The 17037-nt window shown below is 49.2% G+C and overlaps 2 protein-coding genes across 3 annotated transcripts in view; both read left to right on the forward strand.

The window, feature by feature from the left end:
* The window catches only part of LOC133449390 (protein AF-17-like), a 42560-nt gene extending 27596 nt beyond the window's left edge, over positions 1-14964 (forward strand). The window contains exons 10-21 of the mRNA XM_061728534.1: positions 280-656; positions 2836-3253; positions 5908-6269; positions 7339-7441; positions 7590-7656; positions 7742-7890; positions 9476-9670; positions 10529-10602; positions 11076-11473; positions 12581-12668; positions 12893-13069; positions 14352-14964. Coding sequence (XP_061584518.1) covers positions 280-656; positions 2836-3253; positions 5908-6269; positions 7339-7441; positions 7590-7656; positions 7742-7890; positions 9476-9670; positions 10529-10602; positions 11076-11473; positions 12581-12668; positions 12893-13069; positions 14352-14384 — 2441 coding nt within the window. The 3' untranslated portion in view covers positions 14385-14964. The remainder of the gene's footprint in view (positions 1-279; positions 657-2835; positions 3254-5907; positions 6270-7338; positions 7442-7589; positions 7657-7741; positions 7891-9475; positions 9671-10528; positions 10603-11075; positions 11474-12580; positions 12669-12892; positions 13070-14351) is intronic.
* Positions 1-17037, forward strand: part of vps54 (VPS54 subunit of GARP complex) — a 315827-nt gene that overhangs the window by 183852 nt on the left and 114938 nt on the right. The gene's annotated exons all lie outside the window — the stretch shown is intronic.

A 17037-nucleotide genomic window follows, 5' to 3' on the forward strand; every position in this document is an offset into this window, starting at 1 on the left:
AGTTCTGTTAGTGGTAGTGTACCGGCCCCCTGCTGGTTCTGGTTCTGTTAGTGGTAGTGTACCGGCCCCCTGCTCGTACCAGTTCTGTTAGTGGTAGTGTACCGGCCCCCTACTCGTACCAGTTCTGTTAGTGGTAGTGTATCGGCCCCCTGCTCGTACCAGTTCTGTTAGTGGTAGTGTACCGGCCCCCTGCTCGTACCAGTTCTGTTAGTGGTAGTGTACCGGCCCCCTGCTGGTTCTGGTTCTGTGTGTCTGACGGCAGCTACGTTTGTCCCGCAGGAGGCTCCGCCCCCCAGGACTTCCACCAGTTCTCGTCTTCGTCCCGGTTGGAGCGAGAGCACGACCGCGGTGACCGCGGTAGCGACAGAGGCGACCGTGGTAGCGATCGAGGTGACCGTGGTAGCGACCGCGGTGACCGCAGTGACGACCACAGCGGCGAGGAGCGCAAGGCGCGGCACCGGAGGCCCGCCGTGCACGAAGAAGAGGAGGAAGAGGAGGAGGAGAAAGACGAGGAGAAGGAGGAGGAGGAAGAAGAGGAGGAAGAGGAGGAGGAGTACCACAAGCCCCCGGCGCTGACGCCGGCCGACGCCCCGCTAGCGGCGGCGGCGCAGAGCCACGAGCGGCCCGACGGCAGCTCCGCCCCCTTTGAGAACAAGGTTAGTTAGTTAATTTAGTTAGTTTAAGTTTATTTCAGTTAAACCTTTCAAGGCAACAATGAAGAGACAAATTTTACAATTTGACTGAAAAAGGCTCAGGCAGGAGCAGAGCTTATTAATGCTACTACACAACTGAAGCTACACAATACATGGTGTTAACAATGTTCCCTCTAATCTGTCATGTATCTGGGCGTACACACAAGCTCCCTGAGCAAACTCAGGATGACTGTGAGCAACATCAGATATGCACGCTTTATTTTTAAGTATCTCATTACACTTAAAACAAGACTCATCACTGGAAAAAACAACAATCTTCACCTGTTTCAAGTAAATTTTCACTTGAAATAAGTAGAAAAATCTGCCAGTGGAACAAGATTTATCTTCTCATTACAAGCAAAAAAGTCTTGTTCCACTGGCAGATTTTTCTACATATTTTAGGTGAAAATCTACTTAAAACAGGTGAAAATTTCGACTTTTTTCTCGAAATTTTTAGAAAAAAAATTGAAATGTTGAGAAAAAAAGTTGAAATTTTGAGAAAAAAGTCAAAATTTAGAGAAAAAAAGTCAAAATGTCCAGGGAAAAGTTGAAATTTTCAGAAAAAAAAGTCAAAGATTTTATGAAAAAAGTTGAAATGTCGACAAAATTTTGTTTTAATTGACCATTTTCACTTGTTTCAAGTCAATTTTCACTTGAAATAAGTAGAAAAATCTGCCAGTGGAACAAGATTTTTTTTGCTTGTAATAAGAAGATAAATCTTGTTCCACTGGCAGATTTTTCTACTTATTTCAAGTGAAAATGTACTTAAAACAGGTGAAAATTGTCAAATAAGTTATTTTTCTGGTTTTATTTTTCTGGTGATGACTCTAAATGTTGAAATAGCAGTAAAACCACATTCATTGATGAAATGACATAAGGGATGGAAAGGAGGGATGTCAGTTTTACAGGGGGGATGATTTGGACCGTTTTTATTTCAGGGGGGGGATGATTTGGACTGTTTTTATTTCAGGGGGGGATGATTTGGACCGTTTTTATTTCAGGGGGGATGATTTGGACTGTTTTTATTTCAGGGGGGGATGATTTGGACCGTTTTTATTTCAGGGGGGGATGATTTGGACCGTTTTTATTTCAGGGGGGGATGATTTGGACCGTTTTTATTTCAGGGGGGGATGATTTGGACTGTTTTTATTTCGGGGGGGATGATTTGGACCGTTTTTATTTCAGGGGGGATGATTTGGACCGTTTTTATTTCAGGGATGATTTGGACCGTTTTTATTTCAGGGGGGATGATTTGGACCATTTTTATTTCAGGGGGGGATGATTTGGACCGTTTTTATTTCAGGGGGGATGATTTGGACCGTTTTTATTTCAGGGGGGGATGATTTGGACCGTTTTTATTTCGGGGGGGATGATTTGGACCGTTTTTATTTCAGGGGGGGATGATTTGGACCGTTTTTATTTCGGGGGGGATGATTTGGACCGTTTTTATTTCAGGGGGGGATGATTTGGACCGTTTTTATTTCAGGGGGGGATGATTTGGACCGTTTTTATTTCGGGGGGGATGATTTGGACCGTTTTTATTTCAGGGGGGGATGATTTGGACCGTTTTTATTTCAGGGGGGGATGATTTGGACCGTTTTTATTTCGGGGGGGATGATTTGGACCGTTTTTATTTCAGGGGGGGATGATTTGGACCGTTTTTATTTCAGGGGGGGATGATTTGGACCGTTTTTATTTCAGGGGGGGGATGAAAAAAAATCTTTTCTCCTGCCTGGCCCTAATACTCTCCCGTAGTACATACACTTGCATACACACTTGTACACACATAGATGCATATACATACACATACATATCTCTTTTCCCCTTTTTTCAATTACAGCCATAACTCCCAAATATAAATACACATAATGATGTTTTGAACATAACAAGGGAAGTACGTTGCTTAAGTTTGAGATCAACACTATTCCACAGCTGGACCCCTTTAAAAGAAATACATCTTTTTTTTTTCTTTTTTTTTCTAACTAGAAAAAAAGGAAAAAAGAGAGAGAGAAAAAAAGGAAAAATAAGGGGAAAAAAATAAAAAAAGGGAAAAATAAGGGGAAATAGGGAAAAATAAGGGGGAAAAAAGGAAAAAAAGGGAAGGAAAAGAAGAAAAAAAACATCTTCTTTTAACTTCACCCAGGTCACCATCTCCACCTTCGGCTCCATCATGCGCATCACGTCCTCGTCGGGCCTCGTCGGTGCCAAGATCCGCAAGATCTGCAAGCCGTCGCCGCTGAGCGCGCCGCCTGTGCTGGAGGAGGCGGAGCTGAAGGACAAGGCCACGCCCCCTCCGCCCCTGCCGCCGCCCCCGCCCCGCGAGAGGCGTCACCGCGGCAACAAGAAGAGCCGGCACGGGCCGGGCCGCCCGCGGGGCAGCAAGAACCGGGACCGGCGGGAGGAGGAGCTCCGCCAGCAGGCCCCGCCCCCCCACCAGCAGGCCCCGCCCCCGGCGCTGTACCCAGGCTCCGCCCCCCACCCCGCCTTCCCCGCCCCCCTCCCCCCCAACTCCTCCGCTGGGGGGGGAGGTTTCTCTGCAGGACGGGCCGGATCGCTGCTCGGTGAGTCGGGGGGGGGGGGGCACTTCCTGTGTGTGTGTGTGTGTGTGTGCGTGCGTGCGTGCGTGCGTGCGTGCGTGCGTGCGTGCGTGCGTGCGTGCGTGCGTGCGTGCGTGCGTGCGTGCGTGCGTGCGTGCGTGCGTGCGTGCGTGCGTGTGTGTGTGTGTGTGTGAGAGTGCGTGCGTGTGAGTGTGTGTGTGTGTGTGTGTGTGTGTGCGTGCGTGCGTGCGTGCGTGCGTGCGTGAGTGTGAGTGTGAGTGTCAGAATTAGGAATGGCAGATATTTTACCGTTCACGATAAACCGTCAAAAAAATTCCCCACAATAAGAATTTGTATCTCACGGTAAAAACGATAAATTCCCGTTGATGACGTTTTTGTGTAAAACTGATTTATGGTTCTGTGTTAAATCCACACACAACGTACGTGAAGGAAGGAAGGAAGGAAGGAAGGAAGGAAGGAAGGAAGGAAGGAAGGAAGGAAGGAAGGAAGGAAGGAAGGAAGGAAGGAAGGAAGGAAGGAAGGAAGTGAGCGAGGAAAGAAAGATATGAGCCTAAAAGAAAGAAAGAAAGAAAGATAGATAGATAGATAGATAGATAGATAGATAGATAGATAGATAGATAGATAGATAGATAGATAGATAGATAGATAGATAGATAGATAGATAGATAGATAGATAGATAGATAGATAGATAGATAGAAGGATAAATTCCCGTTGATGACGTTTTTTTATTGAAATTTTTTTTATCGTCATTTTTATCGTTATCGGGATAAATGCCAGAAATTATCGTGATAAATGTTTTAGTCCATACCGCCCATCCCTAGTGCATATGTGTGTGTTTGTGCAGAGAGGAAACAAGCTAGTTTCCTCTCTGCACCTCAACGTTTTCACGTTTCTGTGACGCGGCGGTTCGTGATGATGTCATCATCAAGATGACGTCATCGTCACGGCGGCGTCGGCGTCCGGCTCAGCGGCGTCATCGTCACGGCGGCGTCGGCCTCCGGCTCGGCGGCTCTCCTCGAGTAGCGAGGAGGTTCTTCACCGTGAGGCAGATCAGGCCCCAGATAGACGTGAGTCGTTTCCTGCCCTACTTTCTGATCGAGTCTCAAACCTGCGGCGACTGAATCCGCGAGACGCGTCACTTCCTTCTCTTCATTTCCCCGAACCCACATCAGCACGTCGGTGCGACGCCGTCTCGCTGTCTCACCGGCTCAAGTGAAGCAGTAAAACAGCAGACAGAGCTGATGTGGGCGGTACCACGTGGCCCCGCAGGGCGGCTACAGGATGTGGGCCGGCATCAGCGTTACCACGGCATCAGCGTTAGCCGCGCTGCTGCTGCTGCTGAACTGATCATCAGCACGTCGGCAGGAAACCACCAGCTGGATCATCGTGATACTTGCTGTTGCACATTTGGTTCACCATCATCCCCCAGAGTTCCAGCTACCAGCCGTTTATGTTCATAAGTTTTGTGGACTGAGAACGACCGAGAACTCCCAATTTAATGAAAAATAAAAAAAGGTTTTAATAAACATTTTCAGATTAATATGCAGACAGAACTGCTTCTCTAAGAGCACCGCTGATATCTTTTCCTCTTGGTGTTGTGTTAACACACCTGAATGTTCCCTCACACCTGCTGATCAGGTCATCAATGATGATGATCAGCAGCTCCAGACTTCAGCTTAACCTCCGTACTTGGTTCTCAGTGTTGGCTATTTGGTATTCTGAACTTGGTTCTCAGTATTTGGTTCTCGAGACTGTACTTGGTACTTGGTTCTCTTTATTTGGTTCCCGGTACTCTGCAGTAACAGTTGTCTGTCGTTTGTCTGAGGTTGTATTTGTTTGTCCTGGCGGCAGTGGCTCAGGTGGTAGAGGGGGACGTCATCTAGGTTCGTTCAGGGTCGTCCGGGGTCATCCAGGGTCATGCCAGGTCGTTTAGGGTCGTCTAGGATCGTTTATGGTCATCCGGGGTCGACTAGAGTCGTTTAGGGTTGTCTAGGATCGTTTATGGTCATCCGGGGTCGTCTAACGTCGTTTAGGGTCGTCTAGAGTCGTTTAGGGTCGTCTAGTCGTTTAGGGTTGTCTAGGATCGTTTTTAGGTCATCTATAGTTGTTTAGAGTCGTCTAGAGTCGTTTAGGGTCGCGACTCGCTTAGGGTCATCTAGGATCGTTCAGGGTCGTCTAGGATTGTCTAGGGTCGTCTAGAGTTGTTTAGGGTCGTCTAGGATTGTCTAGGGTCGTCTAGAGTTGTTTAGGGTCGTCTAGGATCGTTTAGGGTCGTCTAGGATTGTCTAGGGTCGTTTAAGGTCGTCCAGAGCAGCTCTGGCTACACCTACTTCCCCACCAGGAGTGAATGAGGAGGAGTGCCTCTTGCTGCAGCCGTGGCACTAACTAGACAATTTCCTCGCAGAAATTTCGAGAGTGCCACGGTGGGCTGCTGCACATTTGTGTACATTTTGCAAGCAATAAAGGTGAAGGACTCAAAACTAAGCAGGGCAGATAAGAAGGGAGAGGAGCAGAAAAGCGCCCGCCTTCACCAAGAGCCGGAAATGAATGAGGAGTGAACGAGTGATGGAATCGTTGTGAATCAGATCCATTATTATCAAAGGTTTTCATGAGAAAGTAGGAACCTAAACCTTGTTCCTTCTGTGTTCCTGCTCAGGTATCTACTCCAGTCTGAAGGACCCCCTCACCCTGGGTGGGGGTGTGTGCAGCACCCCTCTCTCCCTGGGTGGGGGTGTGTGCAGCACCCCTCTCTCCCTGGGTGGGGGGGTGTGCAGCACCCCTCTCTCCCTGGGTGGGGGGGTGTGCAGCACCCCTCTCTCCCTAGGTGGGGGGGTGTGCAGCACCCCTCTCTCCCTAGGTGGGGGGGTGTGCAGCACCCCTCTCTCCCTAGGTGGGGGGGTGTGCAGCACCTCCCTGTCTCTGGGGGGGGGCATGTGTAGCACCCCAATGTCCTCAGGACCCCTGCAGTCCCACGTCTCCTCGCTGTCCCTGCCGTCCGTCAACGCCTCCAGCACACAGGTGAGTGGGGGAGTAACCATAACTAGTCTTAATCTGGGTGACCAGGTAACCCCTTACCCAAAACTAGTCTTGATCCAGGTTACGGGGTTACCCTAACCCGTAACTTGTTTTAATCGTTACCCTAACCCATAACTAGGCCTGGGACGATAACAAATTTTGCTGGACGATATATTGTCTCACAAATTATTGACGATAAACGATATTATTGTCGACATTGTCGAGACCAAAATAAGCACTTATGTAATGTTAATATCTCATAATAATGCAAGTACACCCTTTCAAATGTAATAATTAAACCTTTATTTGACATGAGAACTTTTAAATATGCAAAACAAATAAAACAAGCAAACGGGGGGTTCGAGCCTTCGTGCCCCCAAGTGCAGACCGTCGGGACGCCCGGTCGCGACGTGCGGGACCCGCCCGGGGACCTCCGCACCCCTCGCAGAAACCGCCACCCCGCATAAAACAAATATGCGTGCATATGGCCATTTATCGAGGCCGGAAACATTATCGAGTCCATTTTCATTTATCGTGCGATTAATTGATTTATTGATTATCGTCCCAGGCCTACCCATAACTAGTCTTAATCTGGGTTACTGGGTAATATTAACCCATAACTAGTCCTAATCCGGGTAATCCTAGCCCATAACTAGTCTTGATCCGATGCTCACTCCTCAGGTGTAAGCGGCCTGCTCACTCCTCAGGTTGAAGCGGCCTGCTCACTCCTCAGGTTGAAGCGGCCTGCTCACTCCTCAGGTGTAAGCGGCCTGCTCACTCCTCAGGTTGAAGCGGCCTGCTCACTCCTCAGGTTGAAGCGGCCTGCTCACTCCTCAGGTTGAAGCGGCCTGCTCAGTCCTCAGGTTGAAGCGGCCTGCTCACTCCTCAGGTTGAAGCGGCCTGCTCACTCCTCAGGTTGAAGCGGCCCGCTTCAAGGAGGAGACCTGAGCTCAGTTTGGCCTCCCGGGGCTGGTAGAGGGAGCAATGCCCAGGACTGACTTAATTAGGAGCACTGGGTGATAAAATGGGAAAAAATCGGAATAAAAATATTGTCGTCCCTCTCGTCCCCCAGGTCCCCCCCGGCTCCTCCTCCTCCTACAGCTCGTCCACCCAGCCATTCTCCAGCTGCTTGACCTCGGCCTCCAACCTACTGAGCCACCACGCCGCCCTGCCAGGTGAGACGGTTTACCAGGTAACCAGTAACTAGTCTTAATCCGGGTTACCGGATCCCCCTGATCCGCCCTGCCAGGTGAGACGCCGGCGGCTCGAACCCGCAGCCTCACCCGAGGGAGTCCTGCTGACCCGGCTTTGCTTTGTTCCCAGAGTCCGACCTGGACGACTGCCGGTTCCCGTGTCAGGGGACGTCGCCGCGGGAGAGTCTGTCCTCACAGTACGTCTCCGTCCTCGCTGAGTTACTGTCCCCGTTCGAACTGTCCCCGAATCAAACACAGGTGTCGTGTTTCCGTGTATCGCAGGTCTCCCATGAGCTGCCTCCCCCTGCTGTTCGACCAGAGAGACGGGCTCGGCCCCGGGGCCCGGGCCCGACCCGAGAACGTCCCCGCCGCCAGCGCCCACATCGAGCTGCTGCTGGAGAAACACGGCAACGGAGAGATGGGCGTCAACAGTGAGTTCAGGAACAGAATCAGCGGGTCCTCGTGGCTCTACGTGTGCGGCAGGTACCACCCCGGTGGTACAAGCCCGATGGTAACACCCCGGTGGTACAAGCCCGATGGTAACACCCCGGTGGTACAAGCCCGGTGGTACCACCCCGGTGGTACAAGCCCGGTGGTACCATCGGTAACCCCGGCAACAAGAACCTCGACTTCAGAACCTTCCGGTTTGGCTGTGAGAAAAACCCAAATTTTGGCTTCTGACAAGGTTTAAAATCACTCCGATTTGTGATCAAACCGTAGCTCATAGCCAAAAAATGAAAACATTGTGAGAGACACAGAACCCGGCAGATTCTGACAATATTAATTTTATTGAGATATTCCTTAAAATGAGTGAGTAAGCTCAGTGCGAAGTCAGAGTGAGATTCTTTTGAAGAAAACGTTTGATTGCATTACAGTCAATGGGGACTGAGACAGGTATTGGCGCCACTCTCGGCCCCCCCCCCGTTTAAATTTTGTGCATACCCCGCCTGTCAAAGTCACATTTTATGAATCCCAACACCGATGTCTACATTCTGACAAAAAATTATTTGTCTCCTTTTTACAGTTTGGCTGTGAGCTCGAGTTACAAATAAAAATTTGGGTTATTTTTTACTGTTTCTCGCACTCTAGCAACCGATACCTGCACTCTAGATTTAACAAGAAAGTGATTTCCAGTCCTCGCTTGAGTGCTCATATCTTGAAAGGTGTACATCTTAGGAAGACACTATTTGGTGTTTTGGAGAGTAGAGACGTTTTCCTCTGTTTTGAAGTTTGAATGACATTTCAATGTGCAGGTATGAGAAAGTTAGGTGACTCAGAAAAAAGGTGGATTTTTGCTTTTTTTTTTTACCTTTTCCCATCCACTTTGAATGGGGTTTTTTGGCCGTTTTTTTGGGAATAACTTTGGGAAAATTGGGAATTTCATCACCAAAAGTCATAGCACACCATTCCCGATGGAGACACACGTTTTGATATATGATGCGCCTCGGTCGACTGAAATCTGTAGGAGGAGTAGCGAACCGAAATCTGTCCGGAGGCACTCCTCTCCATAGCTCCATTGCTATGGCATAGCTATGGAGGAGCATGCCTCGTGGCACTAATTAATCCTTCAGCCCTTCCACCCCGGTGGTACAAGCCCGGTGGTCCCTGCAGGTCCCTCCAGGTCGTTGCAGGTCGTTGCAGGTCCCTCCAGGTCCCTCCAGGTCCTTGCAGGTCCCTGCAGGTCCCTCCAGGTCCCTGCAGGTCCTTGCAGGTCCCTCCAGGTCCCTGCAGGTCCTTGCAGGTCCCTCCAGGTCCCTGCAGGTCCTTGCAGGTCCCTCCAGGTCCTTGCAGGTCCCTCCAGGTCCTTGCAGGTCCCTCCAGGTCCCTCCAGGTCCCTGCAGGTCCCTCCAGGTCCCTCCAGGTCCTTGCAGGTCCCTCCAGGTCCCTCCAGGTCCTTGCAGGTCCTTGTTGCAGCTCTGTTTTCGGTGTTTTCAGTCGTGGAGATGCTGCAGGTCCCTCCAGGTCCCTGCAGGTCCCTCTAGGTCCTTGTTGCAGCTCTGTTTTCGGTGTTTTCAGTCGTGGAGATGCTGCAGTCGCTGCACTCGCTGCAGCAGGAGAACCAGCGTCTCCAGGACCAAATCCTCAGCCTGTCGGCCAAGAAGGAGCGTCTGCAGATGCTGAACTCGGAGCTGACCACGCCCTTCCACGGCCACGCCCTATCAAGCCACGCCCCCCTGCACGCCCACATCAGCTTCCTGTCGTCGTGTACAGGTCTGGATCTGGTCTATGTTTATCTGCTGTTGGTTTTTCATGTTTCTGTGGGTTCCTAGTACCCCGATGACACCCCTGGGTGCCCCGATGACACCCCTGGGTGCCCTGATGACACCCCTGGGTACCCTGATGACACCCTTGGGTGCCATCGGTGCACCTAGGGCTGGGCGATATGGACCAAACGTCATATCTCGATATTTTCTAGCTGAATGTTGATACTCGATATATAACGATATTTTTTCTGTGCCATAATTGGGGTTTCCCCCAAAGCATTATAGCATAGCATCTCTGTTAGCATCTCTGTTAGTTTCATTTTTTTCTGATCAAACCCTTAAAAAAACAGTCAGTTTTAATACAAAGCCTTGTGCCAAATGTCACACAGGTTCCTTTATTAACAGAGGTCTGCACAATATCAAAATGTATAAAACAAATTAAATAAAAATAAACTGCCTGCATATATAGAATAAAAATGCTTCTTGAATAAAATAAAACAAATATCCCTTTCCTGCATAACAATTAAATTAAAATACACTGGAATTAATGCAATGTAGACAGTAACAGGCAGACTTTTCCACTGAGGTTGACAGTTGTGCAAATAACAAAACATTTGTGCAAATCTCAAATAAAACATTCAAGTCAATTTGTCACAAAATAAGCTATAACAAAATCATAAAAAAAAATATATATATATTATTTTAAATCGATATAAACGATATTGTCTCGTACCATATCGCGTTTGAAAATATATCAATATATATTAAAATCTCGATATATCGTCCAGCCCTAGGTGCACCCCTGGGTGCCATCGGTGCACCCCTGGGTGCCCAGTCCTCACCTGTCCCCCCCCTCTCTCCTCAGACCCCCTGGGCTCCGGGAAGAGCCCCCTCCCCAAAGGCTTCCTGAATGACGCCTCCTTCGTCACGTCGTCAGAGGTGAGAAGCTTCCGCTAAATATCATTAAAGGGGACCTATTATGGATCTAATTCCTATTTTAAACAGGTCTTGAATGTCTTAAAAACAAGCTTTTGATTGTTTTTGCTAAATAAATTAGAAATTCAGCCTCTAAACCATGTCTTTATCTTCCCAGTCTCTAACCTCATTATCTATGCGGGATTCTGAGTGGGCGGGGCTATGCTAATGAGGCTCTGTGCTGATTGGCTGCCTGAATGGCGTGTAGCAAGGGAGGACACAAAGACAGAATACAGACATTTGTGTTGGTTCTTACAACCAACAACAGAGCAATTTGCATGTCTAGCTCAAACTACTACTACGAAGTCTAGCTTTCCGTAGACGGAGTTGTAACGCTGCAGCGTCTCTGTTCTTCTTCTTCTCTGTTCTTCTTCTCTTTTCTTTCTGTTCTTCTTCTCTGTTCTTCTTCTTCTCTGTTCTTCTTCTCTGGTCCGTAGAAGCCTAAATTCCCGTCCTCGTCTCCCCTGCAGGAGCTGCACTCCGGATCTCCGTCCCGCAGCAGCTCCTCGCTGTCCTTCCAGAGCACGCCCACGCCGCAGCAGAGCCCCGCCCCCTTCGGCCCGCCGCTGCTGAACGGGCTGGGGGGCGGGGCCTCTGGGCTGGGGGGCGGGGCCCAGGCCGGAGGCCCCGCCCCCGGGCTGCCTCTCATGGGCGGCATCGTGGCGTCGCTGGCGGGAAGCCCTCAGCTGGCGGTGAACGGCATGCTGGGAGGTCTGAACGGCGTGATCCAGTCCCCGGGGCAGAACGCCGGCGCCGCGCTGCCGGCCCTGCGGCCGCAGCCGCCACCGCTCAACGCCGAGGCGCTGGCGCAGAGTTTCCAGCTGCCCAAGAGCCCGTACGTAGCCACCGTCGCTGATGAAAATGTCTAGAAAAAAGTCAAAATGCTGAGAATAATGTTTTTGATTTGATTTGAAGATTTTATTTCGAACATGCATGATAAAAAAAGAGTACAGAAAAATAAACAGAATACAATCTATTTATATACATACATATATATTAGGGTTGGGTAAGTTAACGCGTTATTATCGCATTAACTCATTAATTTATTAATGCCGACATTTATTTTATCGCGCATTAACGCATGTCGCTCACATGCTTTTGTTTTGAAAATTCTGCTGCGAAACCGGAAGAGAGTTGGCGGAAAAACATGCGGAAAAGCTAAAACAGACATGGAGAGCGGTAAAACTACGGAACTGTTACATGGACATTTTCATTTTAAAGTTCTCCCAGACGGCGGATTCCACCCCTGTAAAGGAAATTTCAATAGTGATTTTTTTTTTGTGCTTCACACTTTCAAACAGGGACATTTGGTGCTGAATATAGATAATATAAATATGAATATAGACGGTAATGCTGCTCCCCGTTAAAAGTTTCTGCTGTTACCTCAGAAATTGCCTGTTTTAATGTCATGATTGTGGATCAGGATTTTGTTGGTCGACTTTTTTTATTTTTCATAAAAAAACATTGACATTTCATGACATTTCGACTTTTTTCTCGACATTTTGACTTTTTTCTCGAAGTGCACAATAAAAAAAAATCTTCTCTCAAATATTTTTTCTCCTGCATGGCCCTAATACTCTGAAAGAGCAACATCGTTCACCACAACCTCTGAGATATTAAGACCTTTGGAAATAACCAGATCTAACATGTGACCGCTGTTATGTGTTGGATCTAACGTACTGGGAAAGACCAAAAAGATCCAGAATATTTAAAAGTTCCTTAGCACACCCATCTTTAGGATTATGTTTCAGGGTGTCATGTGACCCAGTCTGTTTCAGGGTGTCATATGACCTGCTCTGTTTCAGGGTGTCATGTGACCTGCTCTGTTTCAGGGTGTCATGTGACCTGCTCTTTTTCAGGGTGTCATGTGACCTGCTCTGTTTCAGGGTGTCATGTGACCCGGTCTGTGTTTCAGGGTGTCATGTGACCTGCTCTGTTTCAGGTCCTCTCTCCTCTCCGAGCAGCAGAAGCAGCTTCTACTTGAACAGCAGCAGCTCCAACAGTTTCTGGCCTCACAGAACTTCACTCCGGTAACTCTTCATCCTCTTCACCCTGTTCATCCTCATCCTCCTCATCCTCCTCATCCTCCATATCCTCTTAACCCTCACCTTCATCATCATCATCAAACAGTTATATATCAACACTAACATTAGGAGCTACAGTAACACCTCCCCCCGTTACCGTGGTAACCCCCCCCCCCCCTCCTTCCCCTCCTCCCGTTACCCTGGAAATCCCCTCCTCCTCTCCCCCCCAGGAGCAGCAGCTGCTGGTCTGCCAGATCCTGCAGCAGCAGCAGAGGCAGCGGGAGCTGCAGCGCCTCACGCTGACGGGGGCGTTAGGCTCCTCCCCCACCTCGCCCCTGGGGGGCGGCGGCCTGCAAGGGGGGGGCGGCCTCTTCGCCCTGCAGGACAACAATCTCCACAAGCCCGGGGTGAGTAACGCCGCCGGACCAAGGCGTTAGCGAACTAAGCGGCTGCTTAGGGCCCCGTGACCACTAGGGGGCCCCCAAGAGTTAAAAAAATATTTGAGAGGGGAAGATTTTTTTTTTTTATTGTACGAAGAAAGTCGAAATGTCGAGAAAAAAGTCGAAATGTCGAGAAAAAAGTCGAAATGACGAGATTACATACAATTTCAAGAATAAAGTCGAAATTTCGTGAATAAAGACAAAATTTCGCCTTTTTTCTCAACGTTTCGACTTTTTTCTCAAAATTGTACTTCAACATTAATCTAAACATTTCGACTTTTTTCTCGAAATTTCGACTTTTTTCTCAAAATTGTACTTCAACATTAATTCTCGACATTTCAACTTTTTTCTCAACATTTCGACTTTTTTCTTGCAGTGCATAATGAAAAAATAAATCTAAAATACTATTATTTTTCTCCTGCCTGGCCCTAACACTCTTCTATCTTAATCCCTGTCCCTGCTCTCACCCAATGTCCTTGATGTTATCAGGCGGCTCGGTCAGTTCTGAAAACAGGGTCCACAGATGTTCGTGTGAGGGGGAGGGCTAGTGGGAGCAGAGTCACCTTGTTTACATTCCACCAGGAAGATTGTGACCAGAGCGATCGGCCAAAAAACCGCCCTGTCAAGGCCAGATTATAGAATCAACCAATATATTGAAAACAGGCAGCCTCAGTAATTTCCCGTCTGCCTTCAGTCTCTGGTTCATCAATGGCGACTCCAATCAGACGAATTTGTGATCAATTCCCGCCAAGCCGAGCTTCCAACTTCTCCAGGGTCTTATCCATCTTGCCAATGAGCTCAAAGACGCCGCCAGCCTGAGATTCTGTTCAAGAATCACATCCAGCTTACGGCTTTGCTCCCCCAACGTTAAAGTCTGAGTGTTGATCGCCGTGCTTGATCCTTCAGCCACGTCCGGCAGCTCTGAAAGAGCCAGAACAGCTGTCGACGACTTACGCGTTTGTCGGTACACCAGGTTTCCCCCCCCTCCTATCAAGAGAAATCCTGCTATCATAAATCCAATTATGAAGCATCTTCAACATCCTCGACAGACAGAATCTTGAGACACAAAGGTTTCCAGTATTTGTAGGAATCCATTGTGTATCCAGCTAAAAATGTCCCATCGGGGCAAGAGGGCTCCCTTACCCCCTGACTTCTTGTCGCAAAAATTTGGTCAATTGTGCTGAGAGACCAGTGAATCAATTCCATGATTGTAGAGTGTGTGAATTGTGTGTGTCTGTGTGTTTTCCAGGCTGGAGAAAAGGGCGGAGACAAGAACGGGTGACATTTCCCGGCAGCTTCCAGAGAAGAACCTTCCGGACCTCGTCCTCGTCCGTCTGAACTCATGAATGTACGACGGCGCGGCGGCGGCGTTGAGGCGTCTGACGTCACGGTTCTTCTTCTGGTCTTATTTGTAGGCAGCTTTCAGAGAGCTCGGGTGCAGCGGTCTCTCTAAATTGCACTAATTGGATGTCTCCGCCCCCCGGAGGCTTTTATTTTGAAGGCCAGACCTCGCGTGGGGCTTTTATTTTGAAGGCCAGGCCTCCCGAGGTCTGGCTTCCTGAGCACTGACCGTCCAGTCCTCCTTCCAGCTCCGACCGGTCCGAACCGGAACCTCCTCCAACCGTCTTCCTCCATCCTCGTCTTCCCTCCGCGTTGGCCCCGCCCACTTCCGTGATGTCACAGGCTCTTATTCTGAAAAGTCGTGTTTTTCTCGTCGTCGAACCTCCAACCGCGTCGTCGTCGTTCAGACTCGTTACCGCAGCAGCCTTCAGCTTTTCTTCCCAACCGACACTTTTACACACTTTTATAAATCCTTCCAGTTGCTGTCGAGATTAAACCAGGAAACAGGAAACCAGAAACCAGGAAACAGGAAACCAGAAACCAGACCAGGAAACCAGACCAGAAACTACACCAGGAAACAGGAAAACAGACCAGGAAACTAGGAAACTAGACCAGAAACTAGACCAGGAAACAGGAAAACCAGACCAGAAAAAAGGAAACCAGACCAGGAAACCAGACCAGGAAACCAGGAAACCAGACCAGGAAACAGGAAACTAGACCAGGAAACCAGGAAACAGGAAACCAGACCAGGAAACAGGAAACCAGACCAGGAAACCAGACCAGGAAACCAGGAAACCAGACCAGGAAACAGGAAACTAGACCAGGAAACCAGGAAACAGGAAACCAGACCAGGAAACAGGAAACCAGACCAGGAAACCAGACCAGGAAACCAGGAAACCAGAACAGGAAACCAGACCAGGAAACAGGAAACCAGACCAGGAAACCAGACCAGGAAACCAGACCAGGAAACAGGAAACCAGAACAGGAAACTAGGAAACTAGACCAGGAAACCAGAAACCAGACCAGGAAACTAGGAAACTAGACCAGAAACTAGGAAACTAGACCAGGAAACCAGACCAGAAAATAGGAAACCAAACTAGGAAACTGGACCAGGAAACCAGAAACTAGACCAGAAACCAGGAAACCAGGCCAGGAAACAGGAAAACAGACCAGGAAACTAGACCAGAAAACAGGAAACCAGACCAGGAAACAGGAAAACAGACCAGGAAACAGGAAAACAGACCAGGAAACTAGACCAGGAAACCAGACCAGGAAACCAGACCAGAAAACAGGAAACCAGACCAGGAAACAGGAAAACAGACCAGGAAACAGGAAAACAGACCAGGAAACTAGACCAGGAAACAGGAAACCAGACCAGGAAACAGGAAACTAGACCAAGAAACAGGAAACCAAACTAGGAAACCAGACCAGGAAACAGGAAACTAGACCAGAAAATAGGAAACCAAACTAGGAAACCAGACCAGGAAACAGGAAAACAGACCAGGAAACTAGACCAGGAAGCAGGAAACAGGAAACCAGACCAGGAAACAGGAAACAGGAAACCAGACCAGGAAACAGGAAACTAGACCAAGAAACAGGAAACCAGACCAGGAAACAGGAAAACAGACCAAGAAACAGGAAAACTGACCAGGAAACAGACAAGGAAACTAGGAAACTAGGAAACCAGACCAGAAACTAGACCAGGAAACAGGAAACCAGACCAGGAAACAGGAAATCAGACCAGGAAACAAGACCAGGAAACTAGACCAGGAAACAGGAAACCAGACCAGGAAACAGGAAACCAAACGTTGGAAACTAGAAAGAAACAAACATAAACACCGGCCGTAGACAGACTCTGTAGACCAGTAGTGACCCGTAGGAACCAGTAGGGACTGTAGGGACCAGTTGGGACCTGTAGGAACCAGTTGGGACCCGTAGGGACCAGTTGGGACCCGTAGGGACCTGTAGGAACCCGTTGGGACCCGTAGGGACCAGTTGGGACCTTTAGGGACCCGTAGGGAAACGTAGGAACCAGTTGGGACCCATAGGGACCAGTAGGGACCTGTAGGAACCAGTTGGGACCCGTAGGGACCAGTTGGGACCAGTTGGGACCTGTAGGAACCAGTTGGGACACGTAGGGACCATTTGGGACCTGTAGGGACCATTTGGGACCCCTAGGGACCAGTTGGGACACGTAGGGACCTGTAGGGACCAGTTGGGACCCGTAGGGACACGTAGGGACCAGTTGGGTCCCGTAGGGACCAGTTTGGGACCCGTAGCGACCAGTAGGGACCTGTTGGGACCCGTAGGGACACGTAGGGACCAGTTGGGTCCCGTAGGGACCCGTAGCGACCAGTTGGGACCAGTTGGGACCCGTAGGGACCTGTAGGGACTAGTGGGGATCCGTAGGGACCCGTTGGGACACGTAGGGACCAGTTGGGACCAGTTGGGACCCGTACGGAGGGACTTGTAGAGACCAGTAGGGTCCAGGTTTTGGTTTTCCGTGTTTTCCATCCGTCCCCGACTCTTTCATACGTGGAAACTCTCGATGCGCCAACTAGCTGTTCTGTTAGCAATAGTGGGTAGATTTGCCT

This window comes from Cololabis saira, chromosome 1, assembly GCF_033807715.1.
Source record: "Cololabis saira isolate AMF1-May2022 chromosome 1, fColSai1.1, whole genome shotgun sequence".
NCBI classification, from domain to species: domain Eukaryota; kingdom Metazoa; phylum Chordata; class Actinopteri; order Beloniformes; family Belonidae; genus Cololabis; species Cololabis saira.